A 21,093-nucleotide genomic window follows, 5' to 3' on the forward strand; every position below is an offset into this window, starting at 1 on the left:
AATTGCAATTTTTGCATTTTACGACCCTAGATCATTATCAACATTGCTGCGAAGAAAACAATCCATGTAGCAGGTGGGCTAACCTATGAAACAAATTAGAGCCACTCATTTTAGATTTTTTTTTAAACCTTGAATGATGTTATGCTACCGTGTATATGTGGTGCATCAACAAGAAAACAATCTTGAACAAAAATCAAGAAAAATACAAAATCCCATTTTATGATTTTTTTTTTAATTTTATATATACATACAGTCCAATGTCAGGGACAGGTTTGACTCAAGTAATGACTTATTATTCAAATTACGGGGATGACTTAAGAAACCCAAGAATTTCATTTTTAGTTTAAAACCTACATATATTTGCTTTAAAAGTCTTGTATTAGGGGGTGAATGTAAAAGTCAAATTCAACTTTAGCCCTACTTATCGGATACAAGAGCATCTTTTAAGCACTCTAGACAATATAATTTTTAATTTTCGGACATACTCTATGAAAATCTGATCTATTTTGGGCATATTAAAAAAAAAGAAATTAAAATGTAACCCGTAGAATTTGAAGAATGTTTTGGAGGAGAGAAGCTTAGCTATCATGACGTTTCATTAGATCAGCTGCAATCAGCTGTGACAAGGGAGGAGCGGAGAAAAAAGTAAACAAGAACATATGTTATAAACTACTTCGATGTCGATCCCCAATTATACTCTGAGTACAACAAGGACTTACAATTATAACTTCGCAACAAATCCTCAATGATATTATCCTTCTTTAAGAGAACACACGAATGTTCATTGTTCAATCAGGTTATGAATAAAATTGAATGAAGTTCATGAGTTAAATAATAATGACAACCGTTGAGGAAAAGAAAATTCCTTCCTCAAATAAACAATTCCAAGTAATGGGCCTCATAAAAAATATAAAAGATTTACATCACTACTTATATGGACCCGATCTGTACACTTTTAACCATAAAATGTATCCTTATTTTTATTGTGACGATCACTTTTGATAATTTATGTGCAATTTAGGAGTCTTCCAAAGAGTTAATAAGAATCAAGGATAAAAGAAATACTAGGTTACACCATAACGCTATTCCGACTAATTTTTGACTTCCACCACGCGTTTTAATAGTGACGTCAAATAGATTAACTATTACCAAGAGTATGTATGGATGACCTTCCTTTACTGTTAGTGTTCTGCAGTCAGTACGGTACATCAAATTCAAAATTCTGGATGGTATCACCTTCTATTTCTATTAACATTGATAAGAATAACTTATTAATAGAAATCGAGGATAATTCATTTTTGAATGATACGAATGTGGAATAAAATTTTGATAAAAAATATTCTAGCTTACTTTTAAGTTGACGCCTACCACTATGCAATGTATTTAATTATTTTATATATACGTACAGTCCAATATTTCATAGTCATATTTGACTGAGTCATAGGATCTGTATTCTAAGGATTGAGTAAGTATAGATACCCATTGATGGTCAGTATAGCTAAGTACATCCAAAAAAAGTTGAATAACTAAATTAAATTTAAATTTGAAACTTTTTGAAAAAAGACATTCAAATATTAAATTTCTTAGTAAAAAGAAAAAATCCTTCATTTGGGGAGGGGGGATTATGGTATTCTTCTCTTTTTTCTTATTTTTGTTGGCGGGCTACATATTTGAGTCAAAAATGTGTTTTTTATTCAAATTATAGGGATGAGTTAAGATACCCAAGAGTATTATATTATCTATAGTTTAGAACCTTTATTTGATTCAAGAGACTTATGTTAGTCCCAATATAGGCCATAAATCTATTAATTTCACTTTCTTTTTATTCAGAACTGGAGAAGCTCTTAGAAAAACAAATTCAGAAATATATAAATATTCACAGAAAAATATTTTCTTGGGAAAAAAATTTCATATAACCATAGCTATTTACAAAAATTTCAACTTTAAAATTCTTTGCTTTTTTCCAAAATGAACTTAATTTATTGAAATAAATCTTTTAAAAAAAAAAAAAAATTACCCCTCTTTTTTACGTAATTTTTTTTTTTTTTTCATCCTCACCAAAAAAAAAATCATCTAGTAAAACGCAAAAATTCCTTAATTTGGTGGGTACAGTCCCTCCAGGCAACCCCCTATGGACGCCCCTAATTTATCAGCTCTTATAGAATTATAATTCCATAGTTGGAATAATTAGCCAACTACCAACTGATTTTGTGCCTTTTTCTCTGCTTCTTTTCGAGGACGGGTTGCAGGAAACAATACATTTATTGGGGATCAGTAAATATATAAACATAATCCGAATCCTGACCCAAAAAGGACTTACAATTTATAACTCTGCAATAAGTCTTCAAGGTACCTCTTTTATTTTATGAGAAACTCAAAGATTCAATCCTATTCTGTATGTATCATATTATAGCTTGTATGTTTTATGTAGTGGAAAAGTAGGTTAAATCCTCAGGAATCAAATAATAATGATAACAGCTTCAGAAAAGAAAAGTCACTCTTTGGTTTGCCAATCCTAACTTTGGGCTAGCTAAAAAATGGTAACGATTAGCATCACTAACTAAAAATTATTTTCACATGACGTCAGTGTTATTGATGTCAGTCATTTTAGGGTCCTAAACAATCAGTTTTTATATGAATGATATCCTCTTTTTTTCATTTATAAGAAAGAAAATAGTAAACTATTAAATGTTAAAATGGGACCAACAAATTTAATGGACTTTAACCTTTACACTCTATCAAAATGATTCATCTAAGGCCTAGTTTTATAATATATCAGACCCTAAAATGTATAATAACTAGGTTATTACATCGTTATAGAATATTATTGCCATATTATAAACAATCAATAAACTATTACAATGGAAAAAATAATTAATTTTTCTCTCATTAACAAACATATTTTTTTTGTTCCTAAGCGATTAAGAAAAAAAATTGAGCAAATTAAGTCATTTGGAAGATGCAAAAAGGCAAAGAAATAATTAATTTGAGGGAAAGTTATTTAAAAACTTTGAAAGATTGTATACTCACATAAAATAATTATTGTTAAAATTACTATAAAAGGTTACGTGAGTTTGGAATTACATTGATTGAAAAAGTTCCGACAGTTAAATTTCCCGCGCAATAAAAAAACGGAAGAGAATGCTAAAGAAAAATGAATTAAACCATGAATTACATGATATAACTGAGCGGAAATTGTAAAATTCAAAGAAACCTCAGAAGCTCACCTTTTTATATTATTAATAACGAAAGATTATTTTTTTTATAAATCCTTCATAAAAACATTGATGAATGATATAAATAACTAGTTGTTTTGGATTTTTTTAAAAGGGAGTGAGCTCCTTGTCTTAAATGGGAATATTTTGGATTTTAAAAATTACTGTAAATATAACCAAGCCCGTCACAATGATGGGTAGGAGCACGTAGAATAACCCCCTGAGACTGAGGTCTGGCGATGGTCAGACTATAAGTATATGTATAAACATTATAAACACATTATTATAAATTTTTATAATAAAAGTACGGAAACAACTTATTTGGTTTTAAATAATTATACTTTAAAATGTATATGGGGTCTAGCTTATAATAAACTGTTAATAAATCGTAATAGGGTCTCCAATCATTGAACTAGACTGATCATATCAGTAAATTGAAAAAATTTCGATCAAATTTGAAGATTCCTACCAAATCTTCTTGTAATGAGTTCATTAGCTGCGGTCTTAAATTTTCATGCTTTTCGAAGTCAAAATATTAAAAAAAAATGTAAATTAAGATATAATATTTAGTATTCAAAGGGGTATTGATCTTATATGTCATGGACTGGAGCAAAAAATACAAGAATTTGTTTATAGCAGAACAGTTGAAGCTCGCCACTCTCGATACAAATTATCGTCGATGTTCTTATAATATGACATCATTGTCTTTTCTTTGGCAAACAATTTCAACTCCAATATTAATTACATTAGTAAACTTATACAGATATTTATAACTCTTCATTGAAAACCTCAGCTTCCTTGATATTTAAGATATCGCAGAGATATGTTGTAGTGACTAGTAGATTCTTCAGCTAATCCCTCGTATTATGTTAATAAATTTAAAAAATCGTTGTTAATCTTGGAAAAGGCCCCTTCTAATTAATGAGTTATGAGTTTGGTATTTTTCATCTTCCTCTCATAATAGCAAGGTTGTGCCCTTGTCGGTCAAGTGGTTTTGCTTCTTGAACCGATCCAACCGGAACCGACAAAGTAGAATCAAGACCACAATATATTGCAAATCTTGTGCTTATTTTAATTTCTTGTATTTTTGGTATATTGATAGTCTTTTATTATTCCATCTACATAATTTTATGTAAATGAAACCCAATGTTACATTTATTTTGTCACACAACCTTTCTTCAAAAATGCAGGTCCACTACTAGTTAGTTCGCCATCACCTACTTTAACAAACCAGACAGTTTTTCTTAGCCACCGAACCATTCGAACAGGGATCCATTTAGGGAGGTCCAAAACAACTAGCCAATACATCAATATGTGGTAACCATTTATTTGACATTACCAGTTTAGGTGCCCTTTTCTTTGTTTCGGGCAACAGCCCGTCCAGACGGGTACGCATGGGGCGAGCCATTAATAGCTGGCCGGAGATTTTCTATTAATCAGTGGTGTCGATCTGTAACCGAACAATAATTCGTCCAACGATAACGTAGGGTTTTAGCTTGTCTATTGGACTGAGGGTGATATGGCGGAGACAATGAGAGAGTCACCCCCTATTCAGACAATTTTGACTTGAATGCCGTGTTCGTAAATTGTGGACCGTTGTAAGAGTGTATGACTCTAGGAAAACCAAAACGTATGAACCATTTGAACAGTCGTATCAGCGTGGCTAATGTGGATGTATCTTTCATATAGTTTGCATTAATCCATTTGGATCCTGCATCCATCATTACCACAATGAACCAACCTTTAAATTGAGTGTAGTCGATATGCACTCTTTGCCACTCAAAGGCCGGAGTGAATGGAGTAAACTCGGACAGATGATTTGAGCTGAGTTCTAAGCACACTTTGCATGCTTGGACAAAGTCCTCAATATCTTGGTCCATTCCTGGCCCCCACATAGCATTGCATGCTACAATTTTCATCTTCACCATTGTACGGTGATTCCGGTGGAGCTTGTCTAGGTACATTCTACATACTTTAGTACCACGAGTCTTATGCCACAGAACGTTTCTTAAGGATAAACAATCCCGTTGACGAACATAAGCCATCTCTGTAACTACAGACCAATTTCCAGTTTTTGCAGCCTCAATGCTCTCGACAGTTCCTGATCCCCTTCAACCCCCGCCAGTATTGTTGCCTATGGAGAACTCATCATGGATAAAGTTCTCACCATCAGTACATTGGTATGGTAATTCACTTGCATAGGATCATCAATTGGGAGACGTGAAAACGCATCTGCTTGTGAATTATTCACCCCCTTCACATGTTCAATCATGTAGTCAAATGACGATAGGGTCATCGCATAATTAAGGGTGATAATTTTGGTAAGAATAGAAAAGCGTGCGAGGAGAAGAGAAGAAATACTTATGGCATCATTGATTAAATAATATACATCTTCCTCTATCAAGAACGTTATCATTCCCGCCTTTATTATTCAATATTAATATAATATTAGATGGTGATAGTCGATAGAGAACTGAATAAATGCCTAAAATAACGTCACCTTCTGTCTGAATTTATGAAAATGGAGGCCCAGGAATTTGGAAAAAAACTTACCGGATGAGAAACAGATGGCTTGTCGGATTTGTCGATATAAATGTGCCTTTGGTCTCCTATCTAGAATTACACGCCACTCATTATTCTCATCTCATATCAAGAGCATGGATATTCATCTAAAAAAATCAATTTAACGATGAATACATCAAGTCAGACTTTAACTCTGATCTCACAAAGATATTTATTGCATGTCATATAACTTTATCCAATGCTAATCATCTATGTTCAAAAAATTTATGGAGAAATACACGGGTAAACCTATCCCTCCCAGAGAACCATCATTAAATTAATGGAGGATGTTGGTACTGATGTAATTTATAGAAATACATATAAAAATGTTTAGAGTCAGCCACACCGAAGGACGATCAAGTTATCAGTAAAAAGTATAAAATATTTATTAATTTCGAAATGGAACTCTGAATTTTGTACTATCTAACAGTAAGTATTCTTTTTTTTTTTTTTAATCTAACCCTAAAATATGATTTTATTTTAGCTAAACATATCAAGAATTATGATACACAACTCATTAAATAGCAAAAACAACTGCTTAAATGGTTACAACAACGGGGGTAGTAGCTTTGGATGGTTTGCAACTAGTTTGTCTGAGACTACTTACTTTGCTTTAAGACTTGGGTATGATAATTAGGTTTTCCAATATTACATAGTCAATAAATATTACTTTTTATCACTTAAGGCTTAGCTATGGTTGATGGGCCCAAGAAGTGGTGTTCAGAAAACTCATAAAAGGCAAAACAACTGTTTAAATGGTCACAACAACAGGGGTAGTTACATTGGGTGTAGCATTATGACTAGCAATTGTGTATATCCTTCATGATAATAGTATGTTGTTATACAAGCATAAATAACGAGGAAAAAAATCTTTTGATGCTCTTAATAAAGAGTAATATCGCCGGACATTACTACATAATTAGCTTTTGCTCTAAATCTTTAAGATGGATTTATTTGTAACATTTTTTTTATTAGTATATTTATTTTCTAATTTTATGATTTTGGCATTTACTTTATTATTAATAATTAGTTAGATCTCATCGGTAGAGATATATCTATCCTGTGCTCAATTGTATATAGCAACTTCCACATGAAGAAGAGGGGTGATTATCTTTTTGATTAAACTCCACGTCTCGCTTGTGTCTTGCAACCTAAAGTTATGACATATTCCGATGTCAGAACAAGAAAATATTATTTGGATCAATCTACTATTTCAATATTCTGTATATATAATTTATTGTTATTAGTTATATGATTCCAATTGTTTAATTTTGTATATTTAAAATAAATGTATGATGGTATATTTTTTAGTATGTAGATTATATTTAATTAAAGCCTTCTTTTTTAAACTTGGAACTTTAAATATATTTCGAAATACTCTACTTTGTCGTTTCATTAGTTATTAGTCTGAGAATATGGTTCATAATGAATTACAATTTCATGGAGTGTGACGTTTTCAAATCTACTTTAACGGATAAAAAAAGTCTAAGTCAATTATACGTAGTATATCTTCACTAAACATTTTGCTAATAAATACTTTTGTTATACCCTCAAAAATCATAATAAAGCAGGCAGATGATAATCACATCAGTATTTTAAACAATGATACCATATGTATTTTTCCCCCCTTCTCCTTGCACGCGTTTTTCTCTACAATATTATCAACTTTACGCATAATACGACAGTATCGCCGACTCGACGCTGGGATGTTCCTTCCTAGGATCCATTATGAATTTTACATATCCTTAAATCGGTTTCAAGACTAGAGATGATCCTTTTTGTGATTCAGATATGACACAGTGGATATCAGCGTTATCCAATGGTGGACTTACAAAATCTACAAATTCCTTCCTTACTCAGAGAAAAAAATTGATGCAATCTTTGAAGTATATCATTGACAGGAAATATCTATCCAACCTAATATTATTGAGACTTTAATATCAATTCTTCAAAGTTCAGCTCTAGATTTCCCCCAAGATATTATAAGAAAATACGCTCGCTAAGGAACATTTATAAGAATTAAGGCCCTGAATATAAGTATAAATTATCAAAAAAGTAATGAAAGTTGTAGAAAATTAAAGAAATTGTACGATAATATATGTATAATTTGTTTTTATTATAATAAAAGCCCTTTAATTTGTAAAACTTTGTAACGAAATAATATTAATAAAATTACTTTAATTTAACTTGATTGTTTTTTTTTATTTCCAAAAATTAGAATAACTAATATCCACGAACAATTAAGTATAAAGTTATTGAGGAGATAAAAACTCATAAATTGGTCAACTATCTATATAATCTTTGATAAACGAGCCATGGAGATCCTCAGAACTCTCAATAATCATCCAGTGAAATGATTACTCCTTCTGCTCAGCAACAGTCTGACTCATTATTAAGTATGGTTTAAAGTATAAATAAACCCTTATTGCCACTATCGTAAATTATAATAAATATTAATTAATTACGCATCTAAAGATTGCTATATAAACCCTTACTCCCATAATTCTTGCAAAACGTCAAACTTTTAGCAGTATACATTAATTGACATACATAAAGTATAGAATGTACATAAATCCAATTACGTTACAATCCGTGCCGGGCCGTATTTCGACAATATATAGAGTGACGAAGTTTTAGTTAATGGTGCTGGAGTAGTAGATTATGAGTCAGCTGTTGTTGGAGGCCAAGTTATGTTATGAATTGAATCTTGTTAGCTATTAATAAATATAATTTTTATTTTACATTAAGCGGCATGTTTATTAAAATGCAAAGGGTTTATACAACAAAACCCTACAAAAATATTCTTTAGAGGACCTTCAAAAGGCTTTTGAGGATCATGCCGGAGTAATGACTTTTAGTAAAGCTTCAAAATTGTATTATATTCCACTAACATCTTTATTAGGAGCAATTAAACTATCCCAAATTATATACAGCAAAAAACAAATTTGTTCTTCCTAAAACTCAAAAAACCGTCTTTAACGATAAAACCTAAAGCCAATTTTGCCAATATTTAAAGACTACATTTTTAATGTTTTATCGATTGATTTCATTTCAAACCTGTAGGCTGTCTTATGAATATGCTATTGAAAATCAAATTGTTCATCCGAAATAGTAGTGGGAAAGGATTTGATTAGATAATTCTTGTATCGAAACAAGACTCTTAGCATCAGGAAATCCAAATCAACATCCTTGGCTGGTATTTCAGAATTTAATAGGAACACTGTACCAAATTTTTGACAATTACATAAGTGTTCTTGAAAATCATAGCTTCGAAAGTCACATAATCTATAATCTTGATGAAACTTTAATCAGGAATCTCATTAAAATTATAATTCAATTGAATATGCCAACGATAATGGAGTTGTTATCCTTACTCTTCCTCTTCACACTTCTAATAAATTACTGCCCTATGATGTTTGTTTTCTGGCATTTCAAGTCTTATTTCGGTAAACTAGTGCAAGGTTGGATGGTTACAAATCCAGGAAAAACGCTGTCAATTTATGAACTTCTTAAGTTGGCATGTAAATCTTGGACCGCGATCTGTTCTTGTTCTAATATTAAGAATAGTTTTAAAACAACGGGAATATATCCATTGAATTCGGACCATTTCCAAATGCTCCTCCTAGAAAGAAAACAAATCAAGGAAGAAAACCAGGGTGCGGTATGGTGACTACAGATAGCTCGGACAAAAAATGCTATCCTTCAAGCCGAAAAATAAAAAAAAATCAGAGTAAATAATAAACAATCCAAAAAGACTGAACAAAATTTTAAAAATGATGAAAAGGTTTATTTAATGTTTACCGACACCTAGTAATATTTTGTGTATGCTAGTAATTGAAAAAGAAAAAATATAAATTTTGGTAACATTATATTTTCAAAGCAATGGCTCATTTTTCAGGACTACATACAGTGTGCGTGAGCACAGCCAGAACAAGTCCATTGACGGAACACAAGAGAGTCCATGAGAAAGCTTGCAAAGGACAGAGGGGTGTCAGATTCCACCATCAGGTTAGCTGTCAAAGACTTGGAGTTGAAATTTTATGTCAGAAGACACTAGCAACTACTCACTGGAGAAGATTACCAAGATCATTACCTTGCTCAAACACCATGTATTCACTGTCTATATTTTTTCTCCGAAAAGAAGATGTGGACTGTAGACAAGCCCAGTAACAGCTCGAATGATCGGAACCTGGCTTTACAAGTGGAGGGTGTACCTCTCATCCAAAGGACAAAGTGAGGTGTTTACCGGAATGTAATTAAATAGTTATACGATTCTCTTTGCCGAAAGTCCAAAGGGATAACCGAGTAAATGGGAGTCACGGAATAGGGACGAATGATTGTAGACGGGAAATTAATATGAACATACAGTATATTTTTAAATGATAAAGACGACTAAAATATAGAAATTGTAAAAGGGAGAATAAAGGATATGATAGAAGAACGTACATTGGTGATTAAAACCAGTAAATATTACTACGCATGTGCAAGACTAATATAATGGGTGTTAAATTAAAAGTTTTAATATAATTATTCATAAAAACATACAAATTTAACACAAAGTTTCCAGCAGGGGCCATGATGCTTGTGGTAGTCGCATCAGACAAGAAGGGGATGCCTCCCTATTGATTCCCCAAGGTTTGAGGATCGGGACTAAGGATTACATGAGGAGCATAGTGTAGCCCGTGATTGACGCCAATTATGCTTGGGTTACCTATTTGTGGCAAGAGGATGGTGCTCCTAGCCACAAGAGTAACGTGACCCAAAAGGGGCTAGCGGAGAATTTCCAGGATTTCTGCCGAATATCAATGTAGCCTCCATCCTCAAAAGATTGTTCACCATTGCACAATAGAATATGGGGTATCTGTGCTACTTCTCACAGGAATGGGGACTACCTCAAAGGTGCTGTAGAGAGTGAGTGGGCCAACATGCAATGGCTATATTGTAAAAGTCACATTTTGAATTGGAAATATAGGTTATAGTTTGGTTAATAAATTAAAAAAAAGTATTAGTATTGTCAGACTTATTTTCCTCAAATTTTGTGCTTCTAAAGGTTTCTTGGTTCAAGTGTAACAATTTTGCTTGCGCACACTGTACATATATACATACACATTCACACTCAGAAGAGCAATATCTATCAGTTAAGGCTAACTCGTCTGAGCATGTCGGACCCCTTTAATATACTAAATAATATTTATAATCAATGATGGAAATCCCGTGTGGTTTTTAGCTGCCCCATTAATTTGTAATTGGTAGTATAAAGAAGGAATTTTCTTTTCCTGAGCAGTTGTCATTATTATTTAATTCCTGAGTAGTGAACATCATTTCCTAAATATATTTAATTCTATTCAAACCCTCGTTGAACGTTAGTGTGAACTCATAAAAGACGGAACGTAACCCTGAGGATTTGTTGCGGAGTTATAATTGTAAGGCCTTGTTGGACTCAGAGTAGAATTAGGGATTGACATTGGAGCTATTCCAGAAAATATCCTTTTGTATTTCCTTCCTCCCTGGTAACAGCTGATTGTAGCTGATCTAATTAAACGTCATGAACATTATTTTTTCTCTCCTCGAAAACAATCTTCAAATTGTTAGAGTTACCATGTTGATTTTCGGGTTGTTTTTTTTTTTATAATATCCTCATTCCACACTGGATTTTCATCATTGTTTATAATGTAACATTCAATTTTGATATGTTTCTTTGATCAGTAGCACAATCTTTCTTACAAAGGTTTTTCCGCAGATGACTTCGCCGAAGATGGTCCCTTTTTTCTGTGCCACAATTCATTATGAATACATCACTGCCTCCCCTTGATGAGTAGTTGCAACAGTTAATAAAGATTGCTTGCTTTATAAATTTATAATTAACTTTCGGAGGATATGCTTTTTACAAATGTCTGCATATAAATTGCTTACAAATAAAACTACTATATATAACATTTATGGTGGTATAGAAAGTTCACTCACCTCTATTACATATTTTGAAGAATTGTGCTAACCCCCTTTTTTTTCTTCTTTTTTTTTTGTACATAAATGAATTAATATATAAGAATATTAACATATTTTATATAAACTTTGATTAATATGCTAATTATTTACTATATAATAATATCTTAGCAAGAGTAAACCCTCACAAACTTTATAATACAATATTCCACATTCATCGGTGAAAAAGCAAATTATTAAATGACTGTGCCTTTTTGATAAAAAAAAACGTAAACAAATTTTACCCACATATAACTAATTAGTTATTAGTATTGCTAAAATTTGGATTGGTACTTTCCATGAAACATCCAGATATATGGTTTCGTTTTGATATAAGAATTCACATTTATTAATGATATTTGGATATCTTAGTGCCATGTAGTGTTGTGTCAGTCCTGAATTAGGACTAAAGACTGCAGTCCCATCCAGTTCCGTCTCTGTCTGTTCTAGTTCAGTCCTGGATATCAGTCCTAAAAATGATATAGTTTGGTCCTTGATGACGTCACTCTACGTTAGTTCTTCTTTTTGAATCTGTTCTAATACTGCCAGCCCAAAGGATCTACCCCAAACACTACTAGGACTGGTCCTAAGACAAGAATGGACCAAATAAATAAGGACTGATACAACACTAGTCCCATGCCCGTCTTAAAATTAATGTTCAGGGTGAGGATGTGTCTACGACCTGTACCCGAGGTCCTCATTCACAGCCTTGGAGACCAGCTGCTTGCTCACTCCACGGTTCTTGGCCAACCTGGACAAGGAAGTCCCCAGCGAAGCCTTGATGGACTGCCAGAGGCCTTCAAGGAAGCGGGGAGTTCGGATTTGATCACTTCTCATGTTGTGGGCCTTGCAGCAGACATTCCCTTCAACCTCCCAGCATTGAAGACCCGGTACACCGTGGTCTTGGGGTAGTTAAGAAGCTTGTAGATAGCAGAGGGATTGTGTCCCGTGCGAGCTAATTCGAGGATGGCGTCTCTCCTTGCTTGTTCCATGATGACTATTGTTTACAATTTCAAGACAATTGTGGTGGAAGTTATAGTGTATTGTTCACACAACCTTATATATTAGTATGATTTAACCCCGAATATACACATAATGGATCTGGATGAAGTTTAAAGAAGTTCCAATTTATCGTGGACACCCTATATATTTAGTGCGTCAACATAAAAGCAATATTGAATAACAATAAAGAAAAAGAGAAAATCCCAATTCATTTTTTACTTCAAAAATACAGAGCCCACCGTTATTATTTAGTCATCTCAATCTCATTCTCCGGGCACCCTTGTCCTAGAAGGTAATCGCGGAGCATACTGGGGCATCCATGCATGGATCACATTTTCCTGGAGGCCCCAGTCTGTTCCCCGATGGCTTCTGGGACAATCCCTCACGGAGGAGCGCTGCTATCTTAAGCTTCTTCTCGTACTGTGTGTTCAAAGTGGCGACTAGAACAATGTTTTTCTTTGCAGTAGACAGCTTCTTCAACAGCTTCTTGTATTCTACAACATTCCTCATAGAATAGTTCTAAAAAAATTACTCTGTACCTCTAAAAATTTGGATAATGGAGATGAGTAAATAATAATGGTTGTACCTGTACATACGGCCCTATATTTCATAAACTTATTTGAGTCAATTGTAGGCTTATTACTCATATTTGTGGGATGAGTTAAGGTTCTTAATAATGTTAGCTATAGTTTAAAACCTTTATTTGATTTAAAAGACTTATATTGGGCCTGATATTGTCTTTTAAATAAAAACTGTCCATTTCTCATTCCTTTATTATAAAAATTAACTTTGTCTATTTTGAATGCAATTTGTGATGCATCCAATGGGTTAATAAGAATATTTTTTTGATAGAAATTGAGGATAATCCATCCTTGAAGAATGCAAATATTATCCACACTCAACTTTGAGAAAATCTTTCTAGCTCAGTTTTGTGTTGACAAGCCACATATGTCAGGGGCGTCCGCTGGAGGTGGGCTGGAGGTGCCCCCCCCTCCAATAAAAAATTATAATAATAATTTTTGCTTTTTACTCGAAAATTTAATATTTGAAATTAAATTTTTGAAATTTTTTCCCAAAAATTTAATATTCTGTGAACAGCTACGGATTTTTAAAAATTTTATTGCAAAAATTTAATTTTTTAAATTTATTTCACAAAAATTTAACTTTTAGTAACCCGTAGTGGATTTAAGAAATTGTAATCCAAAAAATTTAAATTTTGAAATTTTTTTCGGAAAAATATAATGAAAAATTTAATTTTTCATTAATCCTGCGGACTCCCCTGTATGCACATATATGTACATCCTAAAGGTGGAGAAGGGGTGGACGTTTTGTGAATAAGTGTGGTATTTTGAATATTTTTTTAGCTAAAAAATTTGATTTTTTGAATTTTTCTCCCAAAAACTTTTATTTTTCGATTTATTTAAAAAATCAAAAATAGAATTTTGTGGATAACCCTGTCACCGAAGCTTAAAATGATATATGCTAGTAAGAGTGTACTTGGTTTAAAATAGTAATATGTTACAAGTGGTACACTTGTTGAGAATCCAAAATTTAGACAATATTCACATCCCTGATTATAATTTATTTATATTTACAACAATTTAAAAGAATATGAGGATAAATACTATACTTAATCTTTTAGTTTTTCTACTATGTATTAAAGAGAAATATAATATTTTTCTTGTTATATATTTAGGTCAATTAATGGATGTTTTTATTGTAGAATAATATTTTTTTTATTCATTGACTATCCATAGATATTCATTCATTTATTACCAATAAATGGATTTTTACTTGACAAATATTATAAAAAAAGGAATAGAATTGTAAATCATATGCTGTGTTAGTATGTACAGGGTCGTTCAAGTAAATTCGCACCACCTTTAACTGCATCAATAAGAGAAGTAAGTAGAGGTTTGAAATTTTATTTACAAGTTTTAATAATCAAAAATCCTTCAATGTTTCCACCAAATTCGTCAATACTTCGCTCAATACGAGGCCTAAAAGATTTTCAGGCCTTAACCACGTCTGCAGGGGAGACTTTATCCCAGTGCTTTATGATGGAAGGCTTCAAGGAGTTGATTTTGTTATGTAAATTGGCAGAAACATTCCCCCCACCCAGAAGTAATCCATGATAATTATATCGGTGGAGTTAGAGGATCATTTTTTTTTTTTTGGGGAAGCCTGATTAAAAATCTTCTCATCACAGAACACAATGTTGAGAGTTGTACCAGTCCTCAGCTTCTGAAGAATGACATTGCTTTTCTCAAGTCTTTTAGCCTTGACCTTGCTTGACAGGTGCTGTTGCCTCTTCAACTTGTGGGGATACATCCCATGGTCATCTCAGATAAGGTTTCTCTCTTTATTATTGAACCTATGTTTAAATCCTTGGACATCTTGGTGAGATCCTCCTGGGATTTTCGACTGTTTTTATACAATAAGCGGCACCATCGATAATGAAAACCTTTAGTCTCTCGCCACAGAAATCAGACACTAAAATGTTCACGTAGTTAAGACTTTTGACTTCAATACTTATATTTGATCTAGTATCAGGGTTTTAAAAACCCTTTATCTGTCGCTAACTTTTATTAAATAAAGTATAAGGCTTATTTTATTTATTACATTGATGTTTGGAGTTTATTGATTCGTTTTTCTAACCTGCTTTTACTTAAAAATATATTTGATATCTTGACAAAATGAATTTGGCTATTGATATCAGAAGAGAAACTGTTAACAAACAAATTGAACATATTAAGAAATTGAATCCAAAAAGTTGTTCAGTTTGTGGCTATTTTTGGATACTTAAATATGCATAGTTTGTTTGATTTAACATTGGCTTGAAGCACAATACTTTATAAATAGGAATTATAGTAAAATAGTACATTACATTTGTTGGTATTATAACTAATTCTCCTTTATTATTTTTACAATAACTATTTAAAATTTCAATCGTTTTTAATCAAAATAAAATACTAACAAACAAATTTGCTACTTCCAAATATCATAAAAACTTTATACGAATATTGTCAATTTTAATTAAATTCGGCGGAGTTAAAATACGTTAAATAATATTATTTGTATGACAACTTGTAAAATATTAAAAAGAGTGCATTCTCATTCTCTAGAGATCTTCTTGCCTAAAATGCTATCCTTCACAACATTCTTCTGATTGTCGGGATTACCTTGTTGATCGTCGGTTGTATTTTTTAGCATAGAGGGAGGTCATATTTCCTACAAATCTAGTCATAAAGATAGTTCGTTATGTAAATCGTGTGTACATATGATTTAAGTAAAAAGGGATAAAAAAATATTTCCGTCAACTAGAGTGATCAATCAATAAGTATCCTCAGAAAGACATAAATATTCTTTCTCCAACTACATAACGTAGGACTGTTCATACATAAGTAGTGATGTAAATCGTGTTTGTTTTTTTAGCTTTTTTAGTTTTTTTTAGAATTGGTCATCTAAAAAATGAATTTTCTATTTTTAAGCTGTACTCATTATTATTTAATTCCTTAGTTGTGTACCTCCTTCCCTACTACATACAATTATATTCAAGATCTTATTGAACGTTCGTGTCTGCTCATAAAAGAGGGATTGTAACCCTGAGGATTTGTTGCAAATTTATAAATGTAAGTCTTGTTTGGACTTATGCAATTTATGACGTAGCTGAATGGACAAAGCGCTCGGGAGAAATGATTCTCTTCACCTCAATGTTCGTAGGTTCACCCTTCGACCGTTCCTAGCGAAGGTAATATACATAACATAATGTATACGTACCTCAAAATACATTACTGCGTAAGATAGAATAAATGTTTATTATACTTAAATAGTGCAATCCCATCTGAACATTTAAAGGAACATTAAACGCCATGACAGATAAGTTGCTCTCCTCCAAAACATTATTCAAATTGTCACTGGCTATCGTGGATTTTCTATTTTCTGTTTTTAACATGCCCATAATTCACAAAATTTTCATCACCATAAAGAGTAACTTATTTAAAAGAATCTTTAACAGTTTATTTCCGAACAACTTGAAATAAATCATTGATAAAAAGGACATTATAAACAATATAATGAATAAGAAAAATATAATGATCACAAAATCACAGAGAAACGAGATATTTCCTCGTTTTTGACGTAAATACATTATACGTATATATAAAATCTAAATGAGAGTTTAATATGCGTTAAACAAAAAAGAACAAAGATAAACTAATTATTGATTGTTAAGATATAATAGCTAACGATAGAAATGCATTGAGGATGGTACGTTATAAATGAAGAATTTCACTTAAGATTAGTGTCAAAAAAAGGATGTTATAGTTGGCTTTGTATCAAGGTGGATAATAAGGATAGTAAAAGATTTAATACTAAATTTGTTCGTATATGATTAGTATCGTTAATGAACGGGGATGAAAGCTGATGATGGATAATAATAAGGTCTCTTGGAAAATAAATTTTCATGTGAATACTTAATTGCTTTCTTTTGAAAGACAAAGAGGCTTAACTCAATTTTCCCAATTCAAACTTTTTAAAGAGTTGAGTGGCAGTGAAAAGAGTGGAATCTATGATCCCCGCAACTGTAAAGGTTCCTCCAACAATCGCACAAACCGTTGTAAGGAAATGATAGATGGGAGGTCTGGTTTCATGATATTTGACAGTAATGGGATTTAAATCATATCGAAACCAAAGAGCCGGTACAACCCGGCCCCCATGACCAAATGAGACGTAACTTCTATATGCATAAGTATACTGATACGCAAATAACTTAGCACCTCCGAGGCTCTCGTAGGTAGTGGGAACAATTTTCATAACATATTCATGTGAATCCAAGGCTCCAGACTCGGATGAATCCCTTCCAGAGAGAGAGTTGAAGGTCCCAATGTTTTTGGAAGAGATTTTCTTAATCTTTGATCCAAAAGAAACTTCATGGATCTCGTGTGAGAAGTTATACTCGTCCGGCTGTACATCTACAGAGTGAGTGGACACGTGGAAATTCCCTGGAACTTTATTGATATGGAAATGTGCTTCAAAGAGGCAACCAACTCCGTCATGTATAGGAGTTTTAGCCGTGTTTTCAACAAAGCCCACTTCATGTCTTCCCATATCATCCTAGGGAAAAAATGGAGAGTAAAAATGTGATATGAAACATTAAGTCCTACGAACTTAAGTACATACATATATATGTCAAATATAAATCAAAAAAATGGAGAAAAAAATAAATTAAGGACTCTAGAAAAATACAAAGTCAGCAAAAAATCTAATAAACATTTAATAACACCAGACTTGGACACACTATACAGTACCTGAATATCAATTCCCAAATATTCACATTTCATCTTAGGTAAGGAGATGTTGATTCTCACAGGTATCCGATCCGTAGGATTCGCATTCTCAACAATTAATTCGGACTGTACATCCGGCGTGATGAAAAACCAAAACTCCGTTACAAGCATAAGAAAGATAAAAATGGTACAACAAATGGAGATGATGGCTCCAGCCACTGTAGGTTGAGTCAAGTCTTTTGGTATTTTACGATATACATCGAATCTCTTCACGTCAAACACCATTTTGAATGACCTGAGTTATTCAAACTATAAAAAATAAATAAACATTACTACTTTTGCATAGCTACGTCATTTTTAAAATTGGGTACATCTATATATATCTATTTATTTAAACTCCTTCTCTATATAAAATATTTAAATCATATCTTTTTTAAAATATCACAAGTATATTATCCTTTTATCAAGTCTTTGTGGATAGGTATTTAATTTAACACGTCCATTAGTAAAAAGGTCAACAAGTCATTCACGTGTCAATCTAATGAGAAAGGTTGTTCTTTTTTCTCTAAGTATGGAGTTTGGATCTTCTGCCCCATACTTAAGGCTGAAATAAATATACCGTGTGAGATCCTACGCGGAGTAAGTAGAAAACAATTAATACAATTACAAAAATAGAATTAAGTGAGTCATGAATGGATTTTACTGATGTGTAACTTTATGGAATCTAATACAAAGAAAATATGAAGTGTATTATGTGGTTCCAGATATTAAATTATACAGTATCTAAATATGAAAATACGTGGAACATTTTGGAATGGAATTACATAACGGAGGATTAAAAAAAAAAAAGATGAGATAAAGTTTGAAAAAATAAGTGGCCGTGAACCATAATTGTAATAAGAAAGACCATGAAAAGCCAAGCCCCTGGATTGATTATTCATAATAATTCAATTGTATTTTGTAATAATCAAACATTGACTATACTGGAGTGAATTAATGAGAGGGGAAGTAATTAATTTATGTATGAAAGTACTCAAATTTCATTAAAAAAAGGGGAAAAAATATGTTTAAAAGTTTGTTAAAAGGACTGAAAGGAAAATGTTTTATACTTAGGAAGAAGGGAGAAGAGAAAAGTTAAAACTGAGGATCGAATACTCAATATACAATTATACACAAAAAACCCAGATGATGGACAAAAAAATAAATATATATATAGGTAGATATGCAATACTAAACAAGTAGTTACCTATACCAAGAACCGGCTATTAAACTCTTCTCATCAGATGCCTTATTTTAGAAAATTATTTGCTCACGCCAAGCAAGAAGATGACATGAACGTCAAGGTATAGGCACTGCTCTAGCTGCAGTCCATCCTGCTGATGACTTCACTTCTTCCCTAAGAAAGGGAGTGAAAGAGTAAATAAACTTCCTCTCATTGGTCAGTCTAAAATCTTTGTTTCCACGTTCATTCTTTTTAAATGGGAGGAGGGAGTTCTATGATGTCATACATGCTGTGTCATATACTTCTTCAATTTATGAAGTGCTTACGTGGTTCATCTTCATGTTTCTAGGTTACTTCACTTGACAGTACGGTATATGGGAGAGCAGAGCAGGCTCGACGGACTTTCATTCACTTATTATTTATTATTTTTATAGAAAAAGAGGGCATAAACATGACTGAGTTTATGGGGATTGGAAGAGGTGTCCTACTAACTAATAACTATGATGATTTCAGATGTATACATTTTCATACAACGGATACCACTGTGACTGTGATATGTGTCCCATTTTTAATCCTTGATTGAACGCATATTATTTTATATTAAGGACATACTAGATAATATATATTAGGTACTTAATATTTAGCTTAAAGAGTTTTATCTAAAAGTTTCCCTTAAACAATTGGGTCTTTTAGGCAATAATATATTCAAAGCAATTTGGGAGATGAATTTCTGAAGAGGTATACTTAATGAAAGTCAATCTGTATAATCTATCATAAATAAAATTGCTAGATAATATGTAAAACCTTTGAATTTTTTAAATGACAATAAATACATTTTTTTCTACATCTATATATGTTTACATTCCATCCAGGGATACGAGCTAAAACCCTAATTAATTAACGGATTTATTGAAATACAATTGATTATATAATACATATTTTAATAAGAAATAGACTTATTTAGAGGTGGAACGTCCTAATATTTCAGAGATAATTTAGATTAAGTTTTGTCAACTCAGAATATACAACCAATCATGAATATTTTAAAAAAGAATGATAGATGTCATTATTTAAAGATAAGTTATGTACAAGTTGCGATGTTCTACAAGTTGTAACTTGTATAATCATATTGTACAAGTTGAAACCAAAAAATGAAGGTTCAATTATTGCATGCTCCTCATCACACACTACTTGGAATGAGGATCATGCAATAATTGAATATTCCATCATCCATCATAGAGGAACTATATATTAATTGCATAATTTTTCACTATTTTAATACATATAAATGACTCAAATATCCATATTCTGTAGCACATATTTTACGTTCAAAGGCAACAGTTATATTACTCATAGAGTCATAGAGTCATAACTAGTGTTGGGGCAGCCCTTATTTATTGAGTCCAGTTTAGTCCAGACTGGTCATATCAGTCCTAAGGACCGGTCCTTCGGATTGTCAGTACTCTAGAATTGAAAAAGAAGAAATAAAGTTAAGCGACTTCATCAAGGACTGAATTGGACTGGACCGAGACTCAACTGGGTGGGACTCCAGTTTTCAGTCCTAATAAGGACCCATGCAACACTACTTATAAATACATAATAACTATTTTATTTTAATAGATCAAAATCAAATGATAGTATCAATTTATAGTTGGTAATTAGAACGATCAATGTTGTAATTGAATAATGCATTTTAAGACAAATAAATTCCAACTTGTATAACTAAATCGTACAAGTTCCAACTTATACACAACAACGGGATAAAGGGATTAAAAACAGATGTCTCCCCTAGTGGAGATATTTGACAATAATGTTATTAGAG

General features: G+C 32.2%; 1 protein-coding gene across 3 annotated transcripts; it reads right to left on the reverse strand.

Moving 5' to 3' along the window:
* Positions 1-16,759: 16,759 nt before the first annotated feature.
* On the reverse strand, positions 16,760-19,823 carry LOC121114217 (endoplasmic reticulum-Golgi intermediate compartment protein 1). 3 transcript variants are annotated; one of them, XM_040708102.2, is made up of 3 exons: positions 19,296-19,823; positions 18,071-18,358; positions 16,760-17,876 (listed from the first exon to the last, which is right to left on the reverse strand). In XM_040708102.2, the coding sequence occupies exons 2-3, from the start codon at positions 18,332-18,334 to the stop codon at positions 17,268-17,270; spliced, it is 873 nt and encodes a 290-aa protein (XP_040564036.1). In that variant the 5' UTR covers positions 18,335-18,358; positions 19,296-19,823; the 3' UTR covers positions 16,760-17,267. The 3 variants fall into 3 exon arrangements, with proteins under 3 accessions (XP_040564036.1, XP_071743111.1, XP_040564037.1); XM_071887010.1 differs by having other exon boundaries at positions 18,071-18,679; positions 19,296-19,322; XM_040708103.2 differs by having other exon boundaries at positions 19,159-19,297.
* Positions 19,824-21,093: the final 1,270 nt, after the last annotated feature.

Source organism: Lepeophtheirus salmonis, chromosome 3 (genome assembly GCF_016086655.4).
Source record: "Lepeophtheirus salmonis chromosome 3, UVic_Lsal_1.4, whole genome shotgun sequence".
Taxonomy (NCBI): Eukaryota; Metazoa; Arthropoda; class Copepoda; order Siphonostomatoida; family Caligidae; genus Lepeophtheirus; species Lepeophtheirus salmonis.